At 31.7% G+C, this 23,478-nt stretch overlaps 2 protein-coding genes across 2 annotated transcripts in view; one reads left to right on the top strand and one right to left on the bottom strand.

Annotated features, from left to right (window-relative positions):
- Positions 1–884: 884 nt before the first annotated feature.
- On the bottom strand, positions 885–3,194 carry LOC137921795 (uncharacterized). The gene is made up of 4 exons (XM_068764624.1): positions 3,080–3,194; positions 2,471–2,661; positions 1,720–1,833; positions 885–1,019 (listed from the first exon to the last, which is right to left on the bottom strand). The coding sequence occupies exons 1-4, from the start codon at positions 3,192–3,194 to the stop codon at positions 885–887; spliced, it is 555 nt and encodes a 184-aa protein (XP_068620725.1).
- Positions 3,195–14,265: 11,071 nt separating this feature from the next.
- Positions 14,266–23,478, top strand: part of LOC137921497 (phospholipid phosphatase 1-like) — a 51,521-nt gene continuing 42,308 nt past the window's right edge. The window contains exon 1 of the mRNA XM_068764273.1: positions 14,266–14,428. Within this exon, the coding sequence (XP_068620374.1) occupies positions 14,333–14,428 (96 nt within the window). The 5' untranslated portion in view covers positions 14,266–14,332. The remainder of the gene's footprint in view (positions 14,429–23,478) is intronic.

Below are 23,478 nucleotides of genomic sequence, written 5' to 3' on the forward strand. Positions count from 1 at the left end.
ACTCTAGAATTTAATCTAAAAATGGCGATATATTCGTAAATTATTAATATATATTCTATAATAAAGAATGGATTTGTTTTTAATTTATTTTCATATACGTCGAAGCATGGTCTCCAAAGATTACATCTTCCACTTTAAATTTTAACGACCAGTTCCACGACTTAAGGTAATTGCTTTGGTCTGTATTTCGAGAGGTTTTTATTTCGTTTTTTCACACGAGTTGAGTTCATCTCATTGTCTCCTCAAGGTCCGCGTCTGGAGCCGGTATTTAAATGTATCCAATTTGCATACAAATGAGAGGTGATACAATGTTAATGCGAGATAAAAATTAATAATAAATAAATTATATTGACTAAAGAATCGAAATTCCGAAGTTTTCTACGAATAATGCGAGGAATTTTGGTTATTTATAAAATATTGATACAGCACGAATATATTTATTTAAGGAATAAAATTCCAGGATCTTTTATAGATTGCACAACGGCATATTTTCTACAAAATTTTTCTTGTAAACTGATTCAGTCAAATTTTTTTAATTATTTGTGTTAATTTATGTGCTGTCTCTATTTACATTTTAATATATGGTCTTAAAGATTCTAAAGACCACGGATCAGCAAACAGCGGAGAAGACATTTTCATCGGCTGGAAGTATAAACCGCTACTGCCGATGCTATAGAAAATTTATGGAGCAGGCCTATGTCTTGTAGTATACGTCATACGACTAAAATAATGGTGATGATTATAAGCCACTTCATCAATCATCCAATCACCATCCATTCAACAGGTTTTTTGGCCATCTGTGACTCATAAATTTGTATATACAAAAATTTCAAGTTATTGCACAATTTTATTTCGTTATTGTTACAGAAGATGTCAAAAACAAATTAAAATATATTATAGCTTTCGATCCTCCTAAAAAATTTGTTTTTCATCATAATGACAGCCAACAGCCAGTCGGCTGGTAACAACACGTAGCGTATGTCGTGATCGCAGTGGTGACCTTCAATCCGGAACGTCATCTGTTGATATAATAGAAAAAGAATCATCTTATTATTGAACAATTTTTGTTTCAAAATTTCAATTAGATTACAAGAAAGGTTCTTATATACAAAACAGTGAAAAAATATTAAAAACAATTTACTTTTTCCATATAAACCACAGAGTAAATAAAAAAAATACCTATGTATATCCAAATATTTTTGGCCAATTAAAACAGGCGTGTTAGGATGTAATTAAATAAGTAACATCCTGTGTAGTAAGGTAAGTAAGTTTCCGTTGTTAATGTTGACGTCAGACGGTTGAGCAGCCGATACACCTCCCCTCTCGCCGCGCGCCTACCTAAGGCGCGGTACTGCGATTTCGGAAGCCCTGTACTAATATATATATACTACTAATACTTGCTGCATTAAACGAAAATAATACTACCAAAGATAAATATTTAATTATTGTAAGTAATCATATTATTTACTATTATATCAAGTGATCACTCTGAAATACGTGTGTACTGTAATTCAACAACTATCGTCAGTATGAAGTCCATTTAGACATCTGTCATCTTGATATCATCGAGTCTTGATAAAATTCTCGAATATCTGAGGCTTATCCATACTAAGTTAGCTAATCATCCATATTAATTTAACATATCCACAAATCGTTTCAACTATTTTTTGAGTAAATAATAAATACCGGGTGCAAAAGAACCGTTATTACCACGAATACCTTTGGAACTCTGCGCTTTTCCGGTGGTTCAATAAGTTTGTCTTCAACGCGGAAGAAAACTGATGCCGTAGTTTGGGGTATCGGATAGCTGGCAGTCGGCTGACTGAAGATAGCCTGATTCAAAGAAAATAAAATTGGATTATCTACATTACAATAAAGTTCTAGGAATGATATAGTCATTAGATCTTACTATTTTAAACTTTATGTTGAATAAACCTTCTTTATTTGTGCAAAGGCGGGGAATCCCCGCAAATCGAGTGTGGATTGACAAAATATCTTTTATATATTGGCCTTAAGAAACATCGTCTCTAATTTGTACACGACTTTACTTACCATTTTTTGGCAAAAGCAATGTTATGTAAATTAATTAAAATGATTCTGTCTACTATAACGTACCATACCATGGCCGTAATAGGACCGTAACGGGACTGTTGTGTTATAGGAACGTACCAAGATAAAAGGTAATCTTTGTACAAAGTGTCACCTACGACAAAACATTCTCATATCTCAAACACGACCTTATTAGTCGGTGGCGGAATGTTCTAGTAAGCATTTTCATACATATCTATAGAAAGACGGGCACTGTATGGTTATGGAAAGCGAATATAACTCTACTGTTACGTACCTGACACGTTCCTATTACGGTCATGATATGGTACGTTGTAATAAGCAAACTCCTTACACCAAAATCCTTAAGCACTATCTCTGCACTTATGTTAACTGTTATGCTAGTTACTAGATTGTATATTACCTCGAAGTAGAGATATTGCAAGCATTCATCCTTGGTGCTGCCTTTATATTTCAAGGAGTACTTAAACAGTTCTGTCAAATTCCACTTCTTCTCTATTGTGTCGGCTATGATATCTTTGCTAGTGATGGCAAGCGGAGACTCAAGACTTGATAGGTTCACTTTGGTCGGAGCACCATAGAAATCTCGGCTATCTGTAAAAGAAATCTAACTTTATCGGAGCTACATTACGTCATCGTCGCGTGCGCATCGAACAGGGAAATCCCACGCAAGAGCGCTCTACTTCTCGCCTTGTGAATGGCTGATGGTTCTTATTGGTTGAATATTGTTTTCATAGTTTTAATAATAGGTAGAAATATGGGCTTATTTTAATCAATATACACACTTCTACTTTGGACTTCTAGATGTCATAACCTCTAAAACCTACAGACCCTAGGATAAATCTCACAACTCTAAAATATTTATTTGTAAAGTCCATCGAGATAGATGGAAGTATTGCTCATTTTTAGTTACAGTGGACTGGGAATATCGCTCTTACAACTGAAGGCTGTTGGGGATGTATGGTTTTCAAGTGGTGACCATGAGCCTTAATGAATGAAACTTAATACTGACTCGCAAGTTGTTTCAGCGTTTGCCGATCTCCCAGCATCTCCCTTGCTCGATTAATAACGGATACGACCGTATCGATAGCACGCTCCTCGTACGAGTATAGCTCCGGTATGTTCATTTTGAATGGCTACACAACAGTATTATAAATATTCAAAAATAATAACTATATGTAATTGTAACAAATACTACAATTGTGACATTGTTTAGATGTCAAAAATATTTTTTATTTGTCATTATCCACCCTTTTTCTTGATATATAGATTATATTTGTAAGTTAAATAAATAACAGATTTAAATGAAAACTATTTTTAATTAAAAATATATTTAAAATTAACTGTTCCGTCGGACTTTGTACAGCCTAATTCGTCTTTCAAGTAATTGTTTTTGCTTACATATATAAACCATTTTCTATAGTATAGTAATTTTTTTTAAATAATAAAAGGCGTAAGGCATAAAAAGCATTTCAAAATTAGAATTATATACATACTAGCTGATCCCGCAAACGTTGTTTTGCAAAAAAAAATAAAGTTTTTAATTAACAAATGTAAGATAAGGGTTGATCGTAGAGGGGTGAAAATTTAGGTTTGTATGTATTTTTGGATGCTGTATCATAATAAAATAAAAACCAAAAAAATTGTCTAAAAAATTAAAAATAAAATTTAGGGGTGGACCACCCTTATCACTTAGGGGTATGGAAAATAGATAGTAGCCGATTCTCAGACATACTGAATACGCATGTAAAATTTGGTAAAAATCGGTCAAGCCGTTTCGGAGGAGTTCAAGTTCGAACACCGTGACACGAGAATTATATATTAGATTAAAATAAATTATTGTCTACTATCCAACCCTGAAGGCTTTGAACTACCAGAAGTTATTGATCATATACGTGTATTAACATATGTACAAAGAGTATTTACAGTTTACACAATCTTAACGCAATGGCAGCAAACATATCAATGATGGCGTCCGAATTCATATTGACGTTCGAATTTTGAATTCGAACACCTAAGAATGATTTTACATAAAAGTCGTCGTCGTAGTGGCCAGCGTGACCGCTACGTTCCCAAAGAGTTTCAGGCTGATAATTTTATACAGGATGATTGGGAATAGGTGTAAAAACTTTTAAGCGTTTGGCTTAGAAATAAGCTATATATTCACCCCTTTAAGGCTTTTACATTTATAAACATAATGCACAACACCAACTGAAGTCGCTTTATTGTTAAAGGGATAAATGTAGATGTCGCCGGTGTATGGAAAACGGAAAATTAAAAATGTAAATTATTTTTTTTTGTTTTATGTACATTTTTAATTCTAATTTTATTTTTTTTTTCTGTTTTTAGGTCTATATAATGCTTTCTACTTTTATTATTTTATTTTATTTACTAAACGTGTTTGGTTTTATATATTCGACTAGCTTGGATCTTATTCGATTCTTTTGATTTAATACTAAGTCTTATATTTCTTATAATTATTATAATCTTTATACAACATTTTAGGAATAAGAGGCGACCATGTACCTGTCTTCACACGATTGTGAGTCCGACTTGGTCCCGTGTACAGCAAGCATTACTACAGTTTAAACTGCGTATTAATTTTGTATCTGTGTATTGTATAAATGTATCACAATATAAACGAAATACCGTAGATTATAGTTTTTATAAAATTTATTGGTTAAAGTCATCGTGTGGTAGCATTTTGATGTTTATTTCTGTTTTATCCGTGCTATAAACTATATGAAATCTTTATAACATGAAAATAAATTTCAGAACTAATTTCTTTATAACCAATAATTGTCAAGAAAACATTTCGTGTACCAAGTAATTACTTCAAATCATAAGTTAAAAGTAACGTGACTTGAACGAAATAATTTGGTGTAATATCATTTGAATTTCGAAAGAAACTATTATTTTTTTTTACAATGTCGTGACTAGCTAACATAAATTAAAAATAATGGAATGTTATGTTTTTGTTTAGAGGAATCTAGAAACAATGTTTAATATTTGTTGCCTGTTTTAATGTATTTCATGATATTCCGATCGCTATTTAGAGTATGTATTTTAACCCTTAAATGCATAATGATGTAAAACTGCAAAATACTACTTAAACGTAAAATGAGTACTACACTTAAAAGTAGATGCACAGTGTTGTATATCTACACCTTAAGGTTTTAAAAAAAATAAGCATAAAAAATATTACACATTATTTTTTTTTTATTTTTACCTGCATTTCAGTGTATAAATCTGCAAGGTAAATATTTTTTTAAAGAATAAATAAAAGCTCTGCATTTCAGGGTTAAATTTTAAATGACGTTTGATATAAAAATACTATTCCCAATATTTCTCCGATATATAATAGATCGATTTATGAAGTCATAGCTCATTAAACGTGCTACCATATTTCTAGGTTATGTTTACATTTCAATAGAAAGCCGGAGGGAAATTATGTTCTTCTCTTCCTTACACAGCTTACTGCGTAGAAATTGAACACCATTAAATTCACGTAAATAAAAAAAAGATACAATTTAGAATACTTGAAAGAATCTATAGCAGCTTAATCATGTAATATTGTGTATGGATGGTTCGTACCAACTGTATAAATAAAATGCGTCACAAGTGCGAAAGTAAATTGTTTTTTTTTTTTTAATCTAGTGAGTCATCAGACGCACGGCTCAATGCCTCCGTGAGCACGTGCTTTGAACGCTCCGATATACACAGTTTTCTACGTTTTGACTTTCTTTATATTTATTCAGAATTTGTTTTAATATTATTAATTTTATGTCTTTTTTATCTATAAATCTATTTACATAAAAAGAAAGTGTTTTATTAATTTATTTATTATATTGAAATAATAAATAACACAATGTTAAAATAGTACGAAAGCATTAAAAAAAATTATTATTACATACTATGATTTATTATCTGTTCCTGTTGACTTTCATCTGCTAGAAATTATTGGTCTGTCGCATTTTAATAGAAAAAAAATATTAACATATTTTAGAGCGCTTTATACAGTGTGATAAGGAATAGATATATAGAATTTAAAAAAGTTGCCAACAAATTATCTGTCTTTACTATAGCTTTTTATCTGTAACAAATTACCTTTGTCAGTTCTTTTAGGAGTTTCGTAAAAAAATTATAGAGAAAACATCAAAAAGTAATAAATAAATAAAAAAAATAAGAATTATGAAAATAATAAACAAGAGTGATAAAATAGCTGTGATATTAGAAATGTAACTTAATTGCGATGTAGACAGTAAGAGAATAAGTAAGAATTAAGAATAAATAAATTCTTTAAAAATGTATGACCGCTAAAAATGTAAAAAATATATTATAAATGTAAAATGGTGGAAACCTAGAGGGTTGACAAAGGAATTGAGGCGACGAATGGATGGAAAATATGAAAAGTAATGAGAGATAAAATGAAGAAAATCAGAAGAAAGAATGAAAACATTAAAAAGGACGAAAGATGAGTACGGAAATGAATTAATATTATGGGAAAATGATTATGTAAATACAGACCCTGTCCACCCATGGGGTTTAACGAGAGGGAAAAAAACGGCACCAAAAGAAAACTAATCATCCTGTATAAATAATACTAACTCAGAAGTATTATTTAATATAATCAATAAAGAAAATATAATATATAAAAACGTAACTTATAAAATAGGATTCGAATTTCAAACATGCAAGCGTAGCAGCGATCTAATTTTAAATTTAAATACTGGCCGGCACTACGGTCTGTGGTTTTGTTGAATAACGTTTAAAAAACCCAGTTGCAAATCTACCTCGTTTTCCCACAATCATCGTGTTCATAAAAAGGATAAACGGTTTGGATGTGATTATTTTAATGATTGTTTACGTATTTTTACAATAATAATTAAACAGAAATGCGAATGAATCGTTATAAAATTCTTTTTTTAATATCCAAGCACATAGCTCCTAATAACTTCAATTGAAAATTTCGTTTTGCATAACATTTTATTCTAAAGACAAAAACTTGCCTTTCTTCTCGGGGGTATTTAACCGTTACTAAAGATATTTAATGGAATCAGGCGTCACCTTTCGGAAGTCCATCCTAAGTAAGAAAATGACCAATATTTAGTCAGTTCCGCACATGCAGTGGTAGTCGTGCAACAAAGTGCACCGCCCGCCAGCCCGTTGATAAATGCGTATGCGGCAAACAATGCGAATCACCCAAATGCCACCGCCAAATCACTTAACACGTGTTTTACCCCTCCACAGGGCATCTTTCACAGAGTTCTGTGTTTGGCACAAATCGGTATAACATAACTCCTGAAGCATAGGCATTTATCAGCGGACTGGCGGGGGGTGCACTTGGATGTACGTCTACCACCGCAAGTGCGGAAGTGGCTAAATATTGGTCCTTTTCTTACATTACTAAGGAACTTGAGCTAAACTTTTTGCACAATAAAGCACTACTCTATAAGGCTGTAATATTATCTTAGCTTACATAATAATTCGTAAATATCACTGGGCTTTTTTATGACCCGCATGCTTCACGTGAGGTCTTTTTTAACAGTTAAGATATTACTGGGTGGCGGTGAAATGTGTGGTCTTTGATACACATATATTTTTAATGGAATCAGGCTTTACCTTGCGGAAGTCTATCTTAAGTAAGAAAAGTAAGAAACCAATATTTAGCCACTTCCGCACGTGCAGTGGTATTCGTGCAACAAAGTGCACCGCCCGCCAGCCCGCTTATAAATACGCTGATAGATGCCCCGTGGAGGGGTGGAACACGTGTTGAGTGGTTTAGCGGTGGCAGTAGTGTAATTCGCATTGTTTGTCGCATACACATTTATCAGCGGGCTGGCAGGCGGTACACTTTGTTGCACGACTAGCACTGCATGTGCGGAAGTGGCTAAATATTGGTCCTTTTCTTACACATATATAAAATGACATATTCATCAACAACACTTCAGCCGTAAGACGTCTACTGTAAGAGAGGTGATCGGTCTTGCGTTCCCGCATTCATCACCTGGTTCACATAGTGGGCAGCCTTACTATGACGTGTCTTTAGGCTCGCGGTTCCCATTCGAGAATATCTGCCTTTCGTCCCCATCGGTTATCGTTTGCACAAGCAATATGCCCGCCCTCTGCAACTTGGACTTAGACGAGAAGTTCTTTAAGCTGACACGGGTAACCTTGATTCTTCTACGCATCTCCTCATTTCTCTGACTAAGATTAACTAGATTTTATATTCTGTTTACCATCTACCACTATACTACTTTCTGTTTATTACTACTAGATCTTATATATGTTTAAATAGTCGGTACAAAGATAAACATGAAAATAGGTTCAGTCCATTGTTTACTATATTAGAATACTGTGTCATATTTAACAAAGCCAACTTCCGAATTGGAACGTTACAATATGAATAGGAACAAATGGAGAAAAATATAAAAAAAAAACATTAAAATCAACTTGAGTGTTTTACGTTGTGGAATCGAATTATCTTTGCTCCGTGGCCATTATTTTGAAATTTCAACTGTCATCGCATTTAAGTTGCTGGCGTCTTTGCAAGGATTAACGAATTCCAAACCTTATAAATAAAAAACAAGTTATTTCTAAAACGATGCGTTTATTGTTTCGCGTATTGATTCACACCATTGTTAGTTATGTTTATCGTGCTTGCGTATGCTAATTCTTTTCCATTACGAACAGGCGACATATAATCAGGCCTTGTAAAAGACATGATTTTTTAAGATATATGCCGTAAATAACGACTATCCTTGCAACATGTTTATCGGCATTTCAATTGTAGGCCGCACTGTAAATTATATTTTTCCAAAGGAACCTTCTACAACATACGAGGATATTTATTAAAAAAGGTTAAATTTAATAGATTAAATAGACAAAGAAAATATCGATTCATTTTTAAATTTACATTTTTTTATAATTATTATATTTAATTAGTAAAATTTCACTAGTTTATCTAAATAATAAATAATCTACCTTTGAAAGTAAACACAATTCGTGAATTGTAAATCTCCTTTGAGAGAAGTTTTTCGTCTTAATAGTGGATACATGAAAGATCATAACAATATCTTTGCCATATAGCTTGTAGGAATGACAGTGTTTTGAAATGCATATAAGATAAAAAGAGAAGACAAGAGACCGGAGTAAAGAACTATGGCAGAAGATGGCGTTATAAAATATTGAAAACCTCTGTTGTCGGAGTCAGAAGGTGCTGCGATCTAATAGAGTGAAGGAACCGACTAGAAAGAGAGGGAAATATCTTCAATTGAGTAAGTAATGCGTATGCAGTTGCATACAATGCAATATTAGTCACCGGGTACGGATATAGAATTGAATACAAGGTTAGATCACGTAACGCGTGTCGTGATCAGTCAGGTCTTCAGCTGCTATGGAAAGAACCAAGTTCGAATCGAGGTAGTAACAAAAATTTTAAATTCTACATTTTAGATTTAGGCCACTTCCTTTCAGTCTTAAAGAAAGCCACCTGTTCTTAGAGAGCGGTCGCCTGCTTCCTAACCGTGAACAGCGTGGGCGAAGCAAGGTTGGATCCGGATCCCTCCTTGGTTCGCCTGTGGTCCTGCTCCATGCACACAACAACAACACAATCTCTACACAGCTCTACTCTGGTAGAACGCTTTGCTACGTTCGAACATCATGCAACTGGTACGCGCCCTATCATCTATTTTTAGTTTTAAAGTTATTAAGTTCACGGACCCTTCCGCTCCGTGAACTTAGTTCCGATGAAGCTGTAAAAGCTCTCGGGCTAACATCAACGACATCAACAGAGAATAAGTAATAAGTTGGAGGCTATACCCTTCAGTGGAAGTTCTATGAATGAAAGTATTATAACTTCTGATTATTATTAAATCATATTAACTTTGTTGAAAATTAATAGCAGATTTTAAGTGTGACATGAACCTCACTCTTAAATACAAAAAAAAAATGTTAAATAATTTTATTTTCTTCAACGTTATTTTGCCTTCTTCTTGTTACTTCACAATCGTATAATTTCTGGTAGGAATGCAGGAAGAAGAGTCTAGTCCATGAAAGCGAACGCCAGAATCAGCTACGTGGGTCATCAACCCTGAGTAACGTGCTATCCTTATTCCATGGAATGCTGAGAAATGAAGTCTCTATCATTAAATAATTATGATGTCATAGCCTTAGTTTGAAAGTCTTGTTGCAGTTATGTTAACGGTGTCTTAAATACATAAATTATTTTATTTCTTTTCTTCGCTCTACACCAAACAGGGATACAGGATAGCACGTTACCCAGGATTGACGACCCACGTAGCTGATTCTGGCATTCGCTCTCATGGGACACAGGGACGTTACAATTTTAGACAATGAACTTTACAGGTGTACTTTTTTATTAACATTTGTCTCCTTTCTTCCTATACAGTATCATTCATGCTTTTTCTTTCTTTCATCTATTATAAAAGCTTTCACTTTATAAGCATTGTTGTCATTCAGCCATCGCCTTTATCCTTCTTTTCCATTTCCAAAGTGTCACAGATTATTTATAACATTATTATTTCCTAGTATTGTGTTTTGACTTTTTTATACTACACTTTATTATTTAATACACAAAGATCGGGAACATAAAAATAAACAGCGACATAATCTATATAAAACATTTTTATGCTTCCCGGTGCGGCTTTAAGTCGTGAAACTGCTTGCGAAACCCTGGCGCCCCCTAGGCCTGACCCCCTCACCAGCGGCTATAACTATTGATTTTGTCGTCGTAACAAGAAAGTTTTTTCATATTCCAACAAACTATTATGTAAGTAGGTATAGCTTACAGTATTAAACTTTAAATAAGTGTAATTAAGTTTATTTAGAGTTGAAACAAAATGTTCGATAAAAAAGCCGCTCAAAGGGCTCGCGCTGGCTGGCCGCTTCTGTCATATTATTGTTGTACCATGTTGATCCAAGACGATGCTCTTAGCTGTCCCAGGGAGCGCCGCGGCGCCTTCTGAGACGGCGGCGCCCGTGTGCATTGCACACCCTGCACTATAGGTTAAGCCGCCCCTGGTTGTTTACAGAACTTTAGTAGAGTGTTTCTGTATCCTGGAAGTAATAAAAGAATATTTAGAGAAGTATATCTTATGGCTGTTCCGTATAGAATGCTTTCACGGAATGTTCGTATTGTCAAATTTACATAGCTATTTATACACCTGCGGGAATATCATGAAGAGTTCCCACGATCGTACGGCGCATGTGTGACTCGCTCTTGCAACGTTTGTTTACGCAGTATCGTGTTACACTTTAGGCGTTACTCGAAGTTTACAATTAAATTATTCTTTCTTTATTGTATGTCTTCGGTTGGAACTTGCGTGGTATCAATCGTACGATCACATACTTATATACATATATGCATATGTAGATTCAAATATTGCATCTACAGTTTTATTGATCCGAGTGAATTGTATTTGTTACTAATGTTAATTAGCTTTTGAAAAGTTCTACAGCAGAAAACACTAGCCGGTACACGCGTGGAAAGGTTATCCACTACATCAGTGGCAAAGTTATTACTTAAAGAACCTAATATGAACTTTACAACAACTGTAAAAAATATGGGAGCTAAATCTGCTTGTTTCGTAAACTTTTATTACAATAGGTAGAGTACACCAAATAGATTTTATATCTAGTATTGCTAGTGCTTATATCTCTATGGAAAGCCTGATTAAGTCAGATTTTTTAATGGCCTTCGCTATTGGGTACTTCTCGTACTCCTCTTGTCTTGGATACGCAGGGATAACAGTTACAATAATAATTTATTTACTAAATTTTTTTATTTACTTACTCTTCTTCCTTCTGTATTAATGTCATCCATACATTCCTCTTCTGTTCCTCACAATTTCTTTCGTTCCATTTCATTCTTTTCATTTCTTTGATACGTCGCCTTCTCTCAACGAATAACTACAAGTAGTACATTTTATTATTCGGTTAATTTTAATTTATTTTGCTTTATTATAGAACCTATACATAATAAATTGTTTATTTACTTCTTAATTTTTATTTTCTTAACACTATATCACAGTCCTATAACATGTTTTCTAGTGTATCATAGTTTGTTCATGAATATTTGTTTATACTTATTGTATATATTTTAAGTCAGATTTTTATGTTGTTTTTAATTTTAGACTTGAATCTAAGTACTTTATCAAAAAGACGACTTCTCAGTTTACTCTTATCTATCTCTTGGGTATATATGAGCTTTTTCAGCTGATCGTAAATTTTTAATTTCTTACTTAATTTTTTTTAATATTAATGCACATTTGTGCCAGTACCGAACTTAACATCTCTTGGGTGGCTTATTCTTTGCATAGGACATCTATCGGTTAACATGATAATGACGTCTATAGATAATAAGAAAAAAACACCATGAATGAATGAACGAATGAATGGTTCTGAAAATCACATCATACATCCGTATTTCCTTGCACTTCCGTGACCCAAAACTGACATAACTGTAGAAACTCCGTTCTGAACCAGCCTTACAACTCACGAGTATGAATCATACAAAAGATTACTCGATATCAAAGATAACGGACTATGCTAGATGTGTCTCTAAATAATAAAAGTCATTTATAAATTCACTGTTACATTTGTTTATTTATAACATACTAATATAACACTTTTTTAGAATAACATAAGATATTATTAATAATTATAAATTAGCTATACCAGTTCGAATTGTTTCCATTGTCTATTTTAGATTCAAATAAAATTACAAATAGTTATTAGCATGCCATAAAAATGTCGCTCATGTTTCATACCTATTAAAACATGCTTTTAATTGAACTACACGTCAAACCAGTTTACAAGTCGAATTTCGTTAAATAAATTCTTAGCTGATTTTTACTTGTCAAAATAAATATTTCTACCAAGTTTAAAGTCAATAATCTTTATGGTTCCGGAGATATCGTGATGAGTCAATGCTTATGTGAAAGCTTTTCATATTTAATTTTATATTCTTTAATGTACATATAACAGAAACGAATATAGTTAGTTTAAAAAAGTACAATGAGTAGTATTATCAGTCAAGGTAATTTCATACAAGTAAATTATGGAAACAAGACGAGGACAAGTAGATAATATGATGAATACATAATGATATACATGTACATATATTCTCATATGTCATTGTCATTATAAATGTTTTACCTGAAGGATGTTCATAGCTAGGAGGATATAAGGAGGAGGATCTATGCCTGTCATAGATTTCAAATAGGCTCTATTGAAAGTTTGTGGCAGATGTTCTACGCACTTGCCGGACCAGGATATCAAGCTACCAGCAACCGTTATGTTAATTAACGTGTACACTACTATATAAGCGGCCAATCCTAAAGCACTTTTATATGTACAATTTTTTCCATACGATATACGAAAAAGGAAATAAAAGGATGTTGTATGGCATGATTCTAATCTGTGTTAAGAATATAAATTAATAAAAAATACAGGTCGCACTATATTTCAAGGTTATAACTGGTTTATAGTTACATGTACGTATATATTTTAATTGGAATATAAGATTATTTATATATACATGTATATATACGTATGTATGTGTGTGTATATGTATATATGTGTATATATTAGAAGTAACAGTGAGCGGGGCACATGTTCCTGCAAGAGATAGCCATTGGGACCGAAAATAAAAGTAGGAAATAAAAAGAGGCCTGTACCTGGGCGTCCATCGCTTGAAAAGAAGAAGATACTCATATAAATATATTTTTTCATAAATAACAATTGAACAAGCCATAGATAAATAACTAATGACTCTAAATTAAGTATGTATATTTATTTTAAAACTGTTTTAATTATAATAGAACAACTATTTTAATTACCTTTCGACATAATTAACACGTTTCGTGTGTACAGTGTTAAAAAAAATACATTCGGTGTCAAAAAATACACATTTCTTATCTTTTATTTGTCTGTTAATTAAGTAAATTATTTATTTAAAAATAGCGTCTTAAGAAAACCATGTTCAGTGTTATCAACCTCATAATTTTGTTTACGGAAATAACAAAAGTGAGTGATAAACTATATCGCTTCCAGTGGATTTATATCTTAGCCGCATACATTAGCATAGTGAATGTACGCTTTTATGTCAGTCGTGTGACAATACTGCGAGTAGGAACATCGACCAGTCGATATAAGTTTGTTTACATATAGTTTAGTGATCTGAATATATCTATTCTACCGTGTCAAGAGGTGTAGAGATTTAGTAGTTTAGTTTGAACGAACAATGGGCGCCTTGGACTGTGTTAGTGTGCGGATAACACCCACAGACAGTACTGAGGTGTTTGCGGTGAACGGTTCTGACACAGCGCTGGATAAAGCTGTAAGTTAATTGTTTATAATAGCCACTAGTCGTTTAGTAACTCGACTTGATTCGATTCTTTCAAATAATGGCTGTCTATATATCTATGTACATGTAAGACTGTTCATTCTCTTTACTCACTCATCACGATGTCTCTTGAACCATAAGATCTAGGAATTTTAAAAACGTTACAACTATTTCTTTCTTTAAGTAAATATCAGCTAAGGACGAATTTTACGTAATTCTACTTTCAAGGTGGTTTAAAGGAGTTCATTTCAAAATGCACATTTTCAATCTACAGCTGTAATATTATGTGTGTAAATATATATAATTTGACCAGAATATTTTTTTTGCTTATTAAAAATTATCTTTAATAAATATGACAGACGTGTATATACAGAGACAGTGGGCCACGCGAAGCAGGGAGCAGTAGACTAGTATAATAATAACTAAATAAACTCAAGAATATCTACTTCTACTATCTTAATATCAGTTAGATTCATAGTTTAGTTATGGCACTGTACTTTTAACTATACAAACCACAGAAAAATGTAACATCTTATCTGTCATATATAATAAATAATAGAGCTATTAAAAATATCGTGAAACGTTACAAGGAAAATAAAATCACGAAGGTATTGACTATTTTCCTTGTGATTTTTAAATTTTTTTGCATATAAGAACACTGTTCTAGCTTAACCAAAAATTTGAAAAAAAAGAATGGAATTAATCATGCCGTTGTCGAGTTTCGCACTTAGTAACATATCAAGTGATTTATTTATATTTAAACAGATTATTTTATTATTTTTATTATCAAAGTTCATGTCAAACTTAAAGATTTCTTTACCACAAAATATATAGGCGAATTTAATTTGAATTTCACTTATTTATTTTTATATTTGGACCCAAAAACGTGGGTGTAAGTAAAATAAACTAACAAATTTTTGAGCGCAAAATGAACCTGCTATAATTTCATATTATTAACACGCTATAAACCAAGCGAATATTGAAACAAATTTCCATCAAACCTAACCGCCTGCCAACGCTTCCGTTGTATAGCAATGTAAAACTCGTTACAAATAAATTATAATACATTCTATGCAGGTGTATAAATATAGACCATTGTTTCTTATCGGGGTTCAATACGCTGGATATCCTAGTTTTAACGAACCATTTATCAGAAACTGTACGTTGAAAATAGATCAATATACGGTACTGTCCTCATTGTCAGCCACAGATGACTGACGATGGTTTATCGTAAATTTTTGTGTCAAGACTGCCGCACCAATTTAAAATGTTGTTCACTGATGACAACCTAGACGTTTGTTGTACATGCCAGTCACCAAAGCCGGACAAATTCTGATCGTTTTCCACTTCTGACTGGTAACATTTAGTTAAATTTTAGTGTCAGACATTTATAAATTACAAATTCTTAACATCTTTTGTTGATTACTGATACAACTAGACCTAGTTCTTTGCCAGTCACCAATGTTGGAAGAATTCTAAATGTAATTTATTAATTAAAGATGATATCTAGTAGACAGGGAACCAATGATGTCGGACGAATTCTATGCATTGTTCCCTCATAACTATCACGTCTAGATGTATTATTACATAATTGTAATTCATTGATAACAGATGACATCTACTCTCAGTTCTGTGTCAATCGCCGTTGGAGTAATTCTATACTATTTTCACTGATGACTGACGGTATTTAGACTTAGTTTAGTGTCAGTCACTGATATCGGAAGAATTTTATGCGTGATTCACTGATTAAACGTGACATCTAAATGTAGTTTAGTGCCAATTATCATCGAAGAACAATTTTTAAGATTATTTATTGATAACTCATGATATCTAGACATATTTATGCGTCAGTCACCGATATCCGATTAATTATAATCTTTGTTTACTAATTAATGTTGACCTCAAAACCTACTTCTGTGTCAGTCATCGATAAAGGACGAATTTCTAAAATGTAGTCGTTATATATTAGTACTATTTATAAAGTATGCGATTTAAAAATAGTATATTAAAGATATACTGACTTTTATCCGTTGGTTTAATTGCCTTTCTTATAATCATTGTACAACTAAGATATGTGGTTTTTTTTAAACGATACACTAGCAACAGCAAAGGCAAATAATTAGTCATATTTTCAGATAAACATATTTTTATCATAAACACTTCCAGTGTCAATATTAGTCATTTTAATATTGGCCGTTGTAAAAAAATGTTTATAAGCATTATAATTATTTTTGTTTCTAATGGCGTTGTAGCTTATAAAATGAGTTTAATAATGTGACGTAAAAATACTAGTGTTTAGATAAAAGATATGAATGCTGCATTTCATGTGTAAAATTCAGTTGAGAAACTTTGACATTAGTTGCTGCTACAATATTTTTTCAAATTTAAATTATTTTTCCACGTTCAAATTAAATTTCGAATTTGAATTCGAACGCCAGAATGAGACAATCGCTGCCATTACGATCGGTTCATAATTGTAAATAGTATATGATTGTAAATATTTTATTTACGAGTATATGTGTAATATACAACACATTGATTACACATGGCTTTAATTTTTCTTACCATCGAATTCCAAATTTAAAATATCTTTATTTTTAGTTCGCAGACCATTATATTCTGTTTCGTAAACTCATTTTGACAAAGCTGTACAAAGCTTAAGAGATAATATTTTTATTCAAGTAGGCATTATTTACGGACTTTTAACACGTAAATTATTTTTACATTATAATTATTACGCTACCACTGGCTCGAAACGCTGATGTGTTCAGAAGAACTAAAAACTCAACGGTGGCTATTTTACAGAAATTTAACAATGTTTAATATTCTCGTAAATGTCAATACATTTCGATCAACTAAAAACTCTTGAATGCTATGATAATATTTATTTGATATAGCCAAACTGCGGTAAACCAGTCAAATGCGGCTCTTTAAACGATTATTTTTGACTCAGATTGATTGTCGAATTATTTCAATATTTAAATTTATGTAACCTTTGTCAGCTCCTGGGAAATAGAAACAAATTGCTGGTGTGAATAATAATTATTATTATTCCAACATAAAATTAGATCGAAATCCAAATACCGAAAAAAATTACTATTACACATCTTAAGTAAACGCAATAGTTGCACTTTTTAACCCTTAATAGCCCAGAGTTTCAATTTTGATACCAATCTTTTAAACCGAATGTTCACATTACTATTAGTTTTTTTTTATAGGTTGGCTGTACGAATTTTACTGTTGTATAATATTCTTTCCAACGAAATTAAAAAAAAATCTATTTTTCCCTTCATCTAGACCCAGTAATATTAAAAAAAAATCACTTTCGTAAATCAGGCTATTAAGGGTTAAATCATATTTTCACTGCCGCAGTCGCCCTTTTCGACCACTGTAAGGTACAAGTTTGCGTCAAATATATTTATAGGTGATATACAATAATCACCACGTTTTGCAGATTGGTTGTCGATCGTAAAGCAACGACTAAGACAATTATCGGTAAACGTGCAACCTTATACAGGATGTGTGACCTCCACAATTCACATATTAGTGATATTGATATATTCTCGTGCTCTCTTATATCTTTTAAAAGACTAGAACAATTTCGTTCGAAATTATTGAATACACACAATACAATTTAAACCTCATTGGAAAGTCACGGTGACTAGTAATTATTACGGTGTGATCTGCAGAATGCGCTGGATCTTTGATTCCTGTTTAGTAATGTTTTTCTTTGTTTTGTCATTGTTTGACTTTAAATCGTTAAATGTTCTTAGTGAGATAGTTATAAGGTAACAATTGTAACTAATTTTATATTTCTAAGTTTCTAAGTTTGTACTTTCTTACTGCCCTTTGTTACTGTTTATCTCCAATAAAGTAAAGTCGTATGGTATTATCATACGCAGAGAAAGCTGCTGTTGTAATAAGTGTAAAGTGGCAATTCTATATAATTAACGTACAAAGTGACAATTATATGAGATTTTATCTCGGGAATCGAATCCGCGACTTACGAACGCAAATCTCGGTCCTTAACCGGCGGTACCACTGCTCTCAATGCTTCTCTTAATTTTCCATCAAGAAGGAACAAATACGTATTATATGTCTTTCACCTGCGTGTCCCATATTAGTGATTTTGTATCAAAACTATATGCTACACTGGTACTATAATTCAATCGCATCTCGATAAACATATCAAAGTTAGAAAGCCGTGTTCACAATGACTAGTTATCGTCATCATGACAGTCGTACGGATTTAACCGTCTCCTGGTCATTTCTCTCACCGAAGTTGCTTAATAAAAAATTCAAAGTCAAAGAATACGGATTACTAATATTATCAATATTTTCCTCTTGTGCATCGAATTTTCTTACCCTGACTCACAATCGACATCTTTACCTCCAACATTTTTTAAGAATTAACCACTCAAACATATGACCTAAATAGAATATATAATATATAGCTTTTAAGGTTTTTACAAGTTTTTGGGATGTCTGATTACACTTACCATTAATTAGGTTTTAATTAAAAATACTGATATACCAAAATTCCGTTTTTTCATTTATTTATTTATGTACACCAGCAATACAAATAAATTAAAAATAAAATAAAATTTACCATATAAGTATAATGGTTCTGTTAAGTGTTCCTTTATAAGTGAGACGACATTAAAAGTTAACTTTATACATTATTGCAGAAAGATTAAATCACAACAAAATAAAATAAAATGATTGAATAAATATAAAGGAGAAAATCGTTCACATTTAAGAAGTTCATACTTCTTGTAATTATATTACTCTAAAGGTATGTCCATATTAGCATTTACAATTAAAGTAATTAACTGTAAGTCGCTTCGGTATTTCTGATAATTGATTTATATTTATTTAATTAAAAGTACTAAAGCACTCGATCTCCTAATTATTCTTAATAGCGTTATACTAATTTAAAATACGATTTGGTCTTATCATTTAAGTCCACTAATGATTATCATTAATTTAAATAATAAGTACATTATGCAATGATGACGTCATTTCAAAATATTTATTGCGGAATAATAAATGTTGCCAGGAATAAAATAATTTAAAATATCTTGGCAGATATTTTCGAATACCCAAATTAAAAAAAAATGGCGGGAATAATTTAAATATGTCATTTGAATAAAAAATAAATGTTTTGAAATTATTATTTTAAAGTGATGTATTGAGGAGTGGTAGCCAAGAATTAATAATTGAGCGGTGCTGTTTCGTGTTCACTGTAATTAAAAATATATTAAATAAATTACACCATCTTTTAATTTAACTCTTAGTTACTGTTTTTATGTACAGACTAAAAGACATATTAATTATTCATAATTATTACCATTTCTCATTAAAAATAAATAAACTGTTGTTCATAAAATAAATTAAATTATATAATAAATGAAATGTACTATATAAGTGTAACAAATAATTTAAGTTACCTTTTAAGAAATCCGTTCATATGAGAGGTGACACTGAATGGTTTTATTGTACCAAAAGTTTAATGTTAACATTGGCCATTTTTAAACTCGTTAAGCGAAATCTATCGTGACAGTTGAAATCGCAATAAAAATCTTAATAAATCTTAAACCGATTCTTGTGTTAAATCCGTAATAAATCTGAAACGTAATTTTAAAAATTTGCCGCCATTTTGACGAAACAAATGAAAGCAACAAGAAATGATTGCTAGAGTTCTTTTTCGAATTTTTAAAATATTTATTGTACAGCTACAAATATTCCGTGTCATAAAGGTGTCTCCTATTATGCGAGACAGACAAATGAGTCACGGACATGTAACCAATTCGCAGCGTGCTTCGTTTTATGTTACGTCATAGCGCGTTACGCGGGGTCAGTGGTACGTCACGCCGTGTCACAATCGCGTCAAACCGGGTCAGAGAAAATGTAGCCTTTCATAGCGTTTAACAATGCTGTTTTGGGATCCACCATGAACATTAAGTTTTACTTCAACCTTCTTTGACATTTATTACAAATATGTGCACATATTAGTAATGTGTCTTTGACATTTAGTATTACATTTATCACGCGCATTCGATCGTGTAATAATCTTCAATATTAGCTTTCTGTCAGGAATTCTTTATTATTCTTATAAAATTTTAAACTGTTATTCTGAGAAATTTTGAGGCATATTATTCTATATACAGTAATTATATTTTTGGAACCTAATTGTGTACTGGATCTTCCCTTTTTATTTTTGATACAGTATAATATCAAAGATTTATATGGGAATGTAACAAGACAATGTTTATATATAAATAAATTACATTTAAAACTGTTAAATTTCTTATGCTTTCGATGCTTTACCTGTTGATTATTGTATTCGGCTTAAATTGACATTTTATTTACATACAGTACCCATAAAATTTATGAACGGTTAACGACATATATAATAAAAAAAGAATACTGATTATTTTTTATACAGAAACTATTTAAAATTGAACAAAATATTATTTTTAGTTTCCTTTTTAAAATATTAAAACTATAATAATATGGTACAGATTATACTAATAAAAATTTAATTGAAAACAGCGTCATCTAGCGTCGAATAGAATGACAATACCGATAAATAGATGAAGTGTCAACGGTGACAGTAAACATTGCACGGCGCGTCGTAACTCGCCCAATCAATTTAATTATAAAGCAGTAAATCACCGTCCGTCGCCATTATCAATAATTAATTAACGACAAAATGAATATAGAACTATTTATAGAAAAACATGTAGCGAATTGTTTGTTTGTACGGAGCGATAGACTTCGGAATGTTTTAGTTTTAAAATGCAAATAATTGTAACAAAATTATACACTTTTGTGTTACTTTATTAGATGGGTAATCAGTTTTGTCGTATCTGTGCAACAATTATTAATATATTTAACACAAGAAAATTTTTAGACTGACATACATACATTATTTTAATTGTAATATTTATTTGATTAATCTTTTGTTAATCATTGTATAAAATGGAGTTGCTGAAAATATTTTACATTGACATTGATTTTTAGTTCTTACAATTTTTAAGTGTCGAGCATACTTATAAATTGACTACTTCACATTTTTAATACAAAAAGTGGAATTACAATAATAATTAAAAATGACATGTATTCAATTAAAACATATTTCAGTGTAATAGATAGACTTGTCCATCCGTAGGAATCACAAACGTCATTTGTTGTTTACGATTTCCACGAGCCAACATTGTATGTAGATAATTAAACTTTGTTACTAAACTTTATTAGCTTCCCACAGATTATATAAAAATTTTAAAAAAGTAAATAAAACTACAGGAAACAATAATTTATCTGTATATCTCGTTTAGATTATATATATAATACATACTTTATGCTATATACTTTATATGTCATCGTTATCATCTCCGACTTCCGCTGCAAGGCAACGGCCTACCCCCAAGGATTATCACGATGACCTGGCGCTGCTCGCATCCAGCTACTTCCCCAAACCTTGACTGTCATCGATATATCTAGTGATATTTCATTACACCCTTATACAGAATGTGTGACCTCCACAATTCATATATTAGTGATGTGATATATTCTCGTGTTCTCTTGTATCTTTAAAAAGACAATTTCGTTCGAAATTATTGGGTACACACAATACAATTTAAATCATAATATAAATATATGATATAGATATATAAACAAACATAATATAAGTTTATAAACCATAATCTATGACCCCTGTTTATTAATGTTTTTACTTGTTCTGTCATTGTTTGACCATAAATCATTAAATGTTTTCAGTGAGATAGTTATAAGGTAGCAATTGTAATTAATTTTATATATCTATGCTTCTAGTTTGTTCTTTCTTACTACTTTTTGTTACTGTTTATCTCCAATAAAGTAAATAAATAAATACACTATATATGACTATAGTAAAATTATTAATCACATATATAGACCACAACGTATGCTGTTTCATAATACAGTAGGATTCATTCTAGGGCCGGTAGATTTTGAGTTAGTAACAACACGAAGTCCGAAGTGAAAGTGTTTTTACGAGTATATTCTTTCTATTGTTTCGATGAAGTTAATGCTGCTAGCTCCAAAGCTGAAGTTTGAAAATAAGCATGTTTTCATACCCTCCTCCCCTCCCTTGAACCCATACAGGTAAAATTTCATAAAATCAATTTTTAGCACATCTCTATCTATTAAATTAAATATTTATGCCAAATTTTAAGTTACTTAGCTTTATAGTTTCAGACATATCGTAATGAGTCAATACATTAGGGAAAGTCCTATGTATATATATATTTAGTTAACAATATTTTTTATAACTAAAACATTTGAATTAGATCGCTCCACCTTGTGTTATTGGAAGAATAACTGTTATGTTAAATTGTACACTAATCATTTATAACGAAAATTTGATTAGTAAACCAGTCATGTTATGCAATTTATTTTACTACCCGTTATTTTACATTTTTTATCTGTATGCTAAGGATAGTCCGAAAGGTCGCTTTATTGATACTAAATTCGCGAAAACCTAGCCGATTTGCTAGCCAGTTAAATAAAGACTTTTGTGCAAAAGTAAACTGTACGCGTATTTATTCTTTCTTCACGGAGCGGGAAGGTCCGTGAACTGTACTAAAAACTAAAGCATCCGTGTTCCAGAACCTATATTTGACACATTGAGGCTGAGGGTGAGGCAGCTATAAAGAGGTTTACCTAGTCATGTCAGTGTTGATATTGGTGTAGTGCGTGTGGAGTGAGGAGTAGAGAGCAGCGTGGACCACTCGAAAATCTAAAGAAGGATACTGATCCTACCTTGGATATCCCACGCTGTTCGCGACGACGGTATCGGGCGGTCGACGCTTTTCGAGCTTCACCCATATTTATATCAACTTATATAAAACAATTTTATTTCTGTGGAATTCCCCGTTTCAATGGGCTACTGACGATGACTAAATATTGCCTCTACAATATACTATCCTCTGTTTCATTTTTTTCTCTTTTAATTCTACTGTCGATATTTAATTACTAATCTGTATTTCGTAATTTGCGTA

Source organism: Battus philenor, unplaced genomic scaffold, assembly GCF_028537555.1.
Source record: "Battus philenor isolate CCGP_79_NKW_IND1 unplaced genomic scaffold, ilBatPhil1.0.hap1 SCAF_19, whole genome shotgun sequence".
In the NCBI taxonomy this organism is placed as follows: domain Eukaryota; kingdom Metazoa; phylum Arthropoda; class Insecta; order Lepidoptera; family Papilionidae; genus Battus; species Battus philenor.